General features: G+C 37.0%; 1 protein-coding gene across 2 annotated transcripts; it reads left to right on the forward strand.

Moving 5' to 3' along the window:
* Window positions 1-2,319: 2,319 nt before the first annotated feature.
* Window positions 2,320-7,154, forward strand: LOC105269582 (uncharacterized). Of its 2 annotated transcripts, XM_011309951.1 has the most exons (3): window positions 2,320-2,604; window positions 5,850-6,049; window positions 6,629-7,154. In XM_011309951.1, exons 1-3 carry the CDS (start codon window positions 2,424-2,426, stop codon window positions 7,022-7,024), a joined length of 777 nt encoding a protein of 258 aa, XP_011308253.1. In that variant the 5' UTR covers window positions 2,320-2,423; the 3' UTR covers window positions 7,025-7,154. The 2 variants fall into 2 exon arrangements, with proteins under 2 accessions (XP_011308253.1, XP_011308252.1); XM_011309950.1 differs by lacking the exons at window positions 5,850-6,049; window positions 6,629-7,154 and adding an exon at window positions 4,444-5,723.
* Window positions 7,155-7,351: the final 197 nt, after the last annotated feature.

A 7,351-nucleotide genomic window follows, 5' to 3' on the forward strand; every position in this document is an offset into this window, starting at 1 on the left:
CCACCTCCCCCCTACGATTATCAATGAATTATTGCGGAATCGGTTGCCGATTTTCCTCCCCTCTTCACTATAAAATAATAGACACATTTGTCAAAATTTGTACTCATCGATCCCCCCCAACCTATCGATTCTACAATAAAACGATAGAGGACTTTTTTGTAGTCCATTAAATTACCCACAAAAATGATTTTTTGACATTTTCCTCTGGTATCGATAGTTTTCTATATAAGTCGATATTTAAAAACCCCGAAGATTCAAATTCCTGTTTCTGGTTTAATTCAATACTGGAGTATTATATTTATAGCGGCTGGCAATTAATTAGGAATCTGGAAATTCAGAGCGTTAATTTTAGACGGAGTAGTATCATCATTGCTATTATTATTAATTATTTAGTGTAATTATCATCAATAGAGGATTGGGATTTATCAATTAATATCGATTGATGGGGATTGTTCAGGAGTTTCAGAGAATGAGTCTTTCAATTTTTGAATATTTTAATTTAACCATTTCTGAGTAAGTAGCCTTCCATTTCCATGTATGAATGATAGTATATGAACTATTTATGAATATCCTATTTACAAAAATACTATATTTTAAAATACTGAATGTTCACTAAGAAATGATGTATGACAAGCGATTTTTTATATAGTCCAATTGAAAAATGAGTGTTTTGATGATTTTGTAATAGATAAATAATTCAATAGTTCAATAATTTATTGTGGATTGGTTGAATTTTTGTAATCGATATGAGCAATTTGAAAAGCCCTGGCAGGCCAAATCTGGCTAGGCTCGCGCCTTCTGCTTTGTCTCTCGTTACGTAACACCTCAATGACCCAGTGATAAATCTCAGTGGTTGTAAATCATTGTCGCCTATTTGAGAATATTAATTATCAATTACGAGATTTAGCCAATTACTCGAAATTGTTTGCGGTCGAATCGGTTGAATCATTAGGCAGTGGAATGGTGTCGATTTCGTTTGTTATTAATTGCACTATTTCTTGGCTAATGATTTTATCCGCCTACTTGCGATGATGCACCGACCAAATCATCGCCGAGGGTCGGTCAAGGCCATGTGGACCTCGGGGACGATTCCAGACACGTGGGGAGTTTAAATAGAACTTGAAGTTTGGAAAATCGGGGGAAAAGTCCAGTGTCAAAAAAATTTTTAGTCAATCGGGGGAGGGCATTACTAATTAATATAATAGAACATGATTAATTGATAAAATAATTGATAACACTTGGAGGTTTTATGATCTGATGAGAATATATTCAAAATTGTAAAAAATGGGGTTTCGTTTTTTTTTTATTTGTTAAAATTGATGATTAGAGTTTGTTGATAATTTTGCGAGTGAAATATTTGCAAGAAAAATTAATTCATCTCGGAGAAAGAATTCATTGGTCTATTCAGGAGAAAATCTCATCTATTTACACTTATTGTTAAACAAAAAGTTGTGGAAAAATGTTGAAAAAGTCTATTTATTTATATATAAAATTTATTATATATTTCTATAAATTTATATATACAGAAAGTTTATTTATTTTTAATAATCATTTTGGATCTTCAGAAAAAAAATGTTTATTTATAATTCAATCAAAAATCGAGTAATTAAAAATTGAGAGGTAAATTTTGTGCCATTGGATGTGGATACATAAATATATATATTTTTAATAACCGAGTGTTAAAAATCTTCTGCAGATTTTTGGAACTAGAATGGAATGAAGCTCTTTAGGGGGTGGCGAACTTATTGTTATCTTGTATTTACATATTTCTCGGTGTTATGCTGAACTGAAAACACAGAATTTCACGGACACAAAATTAGATTCAGTCTATTTTAAAATTCCGGGGTGGAGCGACCGAATTGCCACGAGTTTCCGCGGTAGCACAAACCTCAAAGAATTAAAAATTAAAATAGATTTTTTTTTTCAACTTTGAGACTCAAACAAATACCCAATACCCACCAAAAACCCTAGAATAATAATTACTCATTATTACATAATTTTCTCACAACTATTAAAATTGATATTCATTTTATAATATACTTGGAAAATATAAACCATTTATAAAAAATTGACATTAACAAAAACATTTTCAAAAAAATGATAAAAAACATTAATTTTACTCAAAAAAAAAAAAATCTTTGCCAACGAATTCAGCAAGTTAGCGAATGCAAAAGTGCAAAAAACCGATTATCCCAACAATAAAACAAAAATACCCTCACCCCCTCCCCTCCCCACCCCACCCCCTCGCTCATTTCCTAGATTTCTTCTGGCATTGCAACTCAATCCCCAAATAGCTCTCCCCAAAAACCCCTAAAAATAAAAATAAACAATATAATTGCAGGTAACAAGTAGAAGATCAGGTGCTGAAGTGTGCGATTGTCTGGACGAGAAAAAAATTTAAAAAAAAACCGATATCGATTGAAATGTCGAGGCCAATATTGAGCAGGCCGCGTACACGCGTCTACGGATGCAATTACGATAAAGGAGAGTCATACTACAAACCAATGGTGGATCACCTGGATCGCAAGTACAGCGGAAGGCCATTATTTCCAGAAGCTAGGACATCCCTTGCTGATGAGATTGCAGCAAGACGTAGCGACATCGGTAACATCTTCAGTCGTTTACCAAAATGGTTTTGAGGAATGTCGAGTATGATGATGTCCACGCCCTGCCCCGCATCCAAAAAAAAATCCCCAAAACAATAAATCGGGGAGAAAAACGAGAGATTATTGCTAATTATAATCGATAATTGCCAACAAACAAAAAGCGGAATCTCAAAAAATTGTCGAATTTGCGAAAAATCCCGTAAAATCTGCAAAACTAGCTGACAAATTAAAATTTCTTTAATGACCTTTTTTGTGGAGCTCGTTGAGAGCTAGATAATAGGTCATTACAATAATTGAGCTGTCTCGTCTGGTTTTGGAGATATTTGCGAAAAATTAAGACCTTGTCATTTTTTCTAGTTTTAATATTTCACAAGAGATTTCGAAAGGCGTTTTTCTCCTCTGCCTGGCAAATATCCATTGAATCCCACGCAAAATCCTTTTTCTTCACGGACCTCTGGCTGGCATGACACCCCAATCCCCAAGAGTGAATATTCGTCGGAATGATTTTTTTTTCTCTCATCTTGCCTCTTATCGTTGCATCCAGCCAAATGTTTTTAATCTCAACGGAGTTACGTCTATTGAGAATGAGATCCTCGTAGTTGGAGAAATTTTATTTTTTTTTGTCGAGAAAATTTCATTAATACTGTTGTTGTCCATAATCATTGTACAAAAATTTTGATTGACTGTTCAATAAATTGATATCTTGTGAATTTTTCTAAATGATATGGTTTAAATGGAGTCAGTGCGTATTTTGGAGAAACCCTTCAACTTTTTTTTCCATGGATTATGCGAGAGAGATCGAGGGAGAGTTATTCGTCATCTGGGAGTCAAGAGTTTATCGTTTATCAGTTATTTTATCGATTTATTTTTGTTGTCTAGGATATCATTGATTATATGGATTTATTATTTTGAGTTCCTGCACCTGTCGATTATCCCCTAGCCCCTGTCCGATCTACTGAAAATTCAGAGGATAAATGAAGAGAAAGAGAGAAATCAATCGGGGAAATAAATCAATGCCCAAAGTCCCTAAAGTGATCCCCAATTCTGTTGGTGTCGTTATACTGTTGAAAATTTCGTGAAATTTCAGTCACAAAGTCGTCAGAATTTCCAATTATATCGGTATCAATGTAGATTAAATGAAAATTTAATTAAAATTCTTACTAAATTTCTCATTTGTCTTGAAAATCGGGGAAGATCCGGTTTTTTATGTTGAATAATTGATTTTTCAATGAAAACTTGAATTATCAATAAATAGAAAATTCAGAGAAATCATTGCGCGGATTTTCCACGTTTTCAAAATTCAATCTGAAATCCGAGAATTAGCAGAATTATTTTATGCAAAAAAATTAACTCATCCGGCAATAAAGGATTTCTCGTTATTAATAATTGCAATGTTTCTGATTGAAAATTTCAAGTGTCATTTTCCGACAGTGTAGCGAAACGTCACTCTTCAAAATTTTCCTCAAAAACTTCAAACCCCTAAAAAAAATCCCCCATTAATAATTTTCAAGGTCTCGGAAATTTTAATAATTTAAACAACTCAAAAGAGAATAATCAAAAATTTTCAACAGTCAGTCCTTGATGGTCCTTGAACCACTCCGCAACCGATACACGGCGAAAAATTTCCACTAAAATTTACCCTGACACACGGTAATATTGCAATTGGAAAATCTTACTGGACAATCTCAGTAAAAATGCTCTAAAGTTGAGTGAAGTCCAGGTTAAAATTAGAGAATTGCCTGAATTACTGAGGGTCAGAGTTAATTTGAGGGTCATTAATAAATTTATCACCGTGTTCACCTGAATGTGTACATGTCTCTCCACTGGGTTTTTGCAGGCAGCCGGGACTTGGCGGGTCCTAGAGCGAGCACCTACGCACGTGACCTTGACCTCGAATTTGATACACCTCGACCCCGCACCCAAGCCCCAACCCTGTACGAGGACGACGAGGACACAGTGTACGACATACGCGGCCAACGGACAAATCGTCGCAACTTGTCCGACGATTTTGCAAGTGAAATTGCCGCAACGACGCGCCGTTTCAAAGCGCACGCGGCAAGTTTGAGTTACGACAGCGAGCACTACGACGATTTGCGACGCAGTGTGACGGATAGACGTCAGGATGTCATGGAGAAAGTGACGGAGTCGGCGAAGAGTGCCCTCGAGGAAGCAGACGTGGCATTCAAGAGACGATCAAAATTGCTGAGCGATACCGAGGGTGAGAGAAGTGCAGCGATGACGAGATGGTCCAAATTGGCTGACGTAGAGACGGAGACGTCGGGTGCTGCGTCGCGCGCACGTCAAACTAAGGCCCGGCTCAATGACCTTGAGAGTGAAATGGAGGAAATGGCGGAGAGACAGGCAAAGCGCGAAAGACGCGCTGCAGCTCTCAGGGCGATGGTCAACGAGACTGCGACAGCTGATGATTTTGTCCAGGAAGCCGTCAAGAGCGTCAAGTGCGAACGCAGCGAGAAGCATGTGTCCTTTTAATTTTCACCCTCATATCACCTCCTTTTATCTATCACCTCTCTGTTATCTCTCTTTCTCTATCACTTTCTCTCATCTTTCTTCTTATTCTCTCTCACTCTCTCATTCGATTTTTCTCATTTTTCATCAATTACGAAATTGAATTGCGCGCCACTCGTGTTCCAGATGGCGCGACCGTCTAATCAATGACATGAGAAAATTCATAATTTCTGGTATTTAATGAATCGATGAGTCATCAATGTCATGTCTCATTTAGAAGAGAAGAATTTTAATGAGATATGATTTATTCATCCCTCGAGTACTTTCTGGTATTGATCTCCAGTGATTACAGACTTGAATCGGATGTTGTTGGTCGCATGAAGAGGGAATCCCCGGCTTTTATATTTTGTCAGTTCGACGGTAAAGGAAAGAGGAGAGGTGAAATATATTAAAATGTGAGAAACGAATGACTTGTGTGACTTCCTAGCAATAGGAAATCTTTTTCTCTGTTCAGCTCAATTGAGATTATATGAATTGATATGAATTATCCTGAATTATCCTGAATTCACGGCTTCATATATGTAAAATCCCAATGCTCGTGTGCCCCATTTTCGTCTTTACGATAAATAAATGATTGGTTATGGAAATGAAGAGATGTTGTTTATTATTACGTTCATGTGATCCTGACGCACGTGCATGTGTTAGAGTTGAGTAAATTATTTAAATTTCCTTGGGGGAGATCAAGTGGGGGCAGAAGGTAATGATGACCAATTTTAGGATCGAGAAGTTTGTCAGGAGCAATGGGCGAACTGTTTGACGATGACATGGATCACTTGTGGGAGGGGTATGGCAGACCTATACCTGAGGAAGAGGTTGAAGAGGGTTTTGTCCCCCTCCAGCGGAGGGTCAAACAGCGATTGGCTGATTCCTTCGAGGAAGACTTGGCTGAATTACGGAGGAAGCGGCGGGATCTTCAGGTACTGACAGTCATTTTTCACTTATTATGACAGTTAATGTCTCGCGTTTTTATGCTCCGTCCCCGCATTCATGAAATCTATTGTTTGAGATTTAGACACGACGTGGTGGTGGCGGGCCGGTATCGTCTTACGGGTCTTATGGTCATTCGAGATATTTCGAGATATTTCGAGATATTTTGAGATATTGCGATATATTTCTAGATATTTCGAGATCGATTACCTTTCTCCTTTTTTTTTATAAGAAAAGGCAGTAAATTATACATTAAATCATTCTTTCCATGTTTTCCTTATCAAAAAAGCAATTTGATTCCAAAATTTTTGCGATTTTGAAAATTTTTGACATTTTTTGAATTTTCAAAATTCCGCTATAACGTCATGGTGGCGGGTCTGTTTCTTTACCCTTAGTCTCATTCGAGATATTTCGAGATATTTCGAGATATTTTGAGGCCGATTCCCTTTCTTCTTTTTATCTGAGGATCTAAACAAAAATGGTTTCTCCTACCGAAGAAATTAAATATTTTTATCATATAAATTCACTTGAGCCGAGTAAAAAAAAATCACTCATCCACCGATTTCCAGGACCGGCTGTTCGACATGGTGGACATCGGAGCGGAGATCGAACGAGCGAAGCAGACGTTGGACAATTCGAATCTTGCCTTCGAGAAGCACGCACTCAAATTCGATAACAAGGATATCCCCGACGCGGAGCCGACAAATCTTATCGCACGTCTGGAGAAATCACGAAAGCTCCAGATGAGCAGAGAGCAGAGATCTGAGGAACCACCGATGATCAAGTGGTCGAAATACGCGGAGATGAGGAATGATCTGCCGAGACTCATTGGCGACAAAACTCGTGTCATGAGTTTAGAGGCACCCATACCCCAGGTGGTACCTGAGACTGCCAATCACGATAAGCCAACTGAAAAGCGACGCAAGAAACGATCACTTCTCAAACGCAAGAAATCAGCACTCTAGATTCATTCGACTTTCGTCATTATCTCGGTAATTGGGGAACTCACCACGAAATAAATGTGTGAATTTTTTCGAGCATCGAATGCAGACAAAAAATATTTTCATTTCCGCCAATTTTCTGGGAACATAATGAAATTAAATTAACTAATTAATTTTAAAAAATGGCTAATTGAAATTGAAAAATTAAAAAATTTGAATTATTAATCCATAAATTAAACATGTATTCACCGGAATGTTATGTAATTATAAATATAATTATATGATGATAATTATGGGATGATTGTGGGATTTTTTTCAATTAATCATTCAGAGATGATTGGAACAACTTAT

Source organism: Fopius arisanus, unplaced genomic scaffold (assembly GCF_000806365.1).
Source record: "Fopius arisanus strain USDA-PBARC FA_bdor unplaced genomic scaffold, ASM80636v1 scaffold00071, whole genome shotgun sequence".
Classification (NCBI taxonomy): Eukaryota; Metazoa; Arthropoda; class Insecta; order Hymenoptera; family Braconidae; genus Fopius; species Fopius arisanus.

Excerpts from the sequence above, each read along its gene's own strand:
- LOC105269582 (XM_011309950.1), top strand. The coding sequence starts at position 2,424 with ATGTCGAGGCCAATATTGAGCAGGCCGCGTACACGCGTCTACGGATGC. Across the intron at positions 2,605-4,443 it reads AGCAAGACGTAGCGACATCG|GCAGCCGGGACTTGGCGGGT; the intron begins GTAACATCTTCA and ends GGGTTTTTGCAG.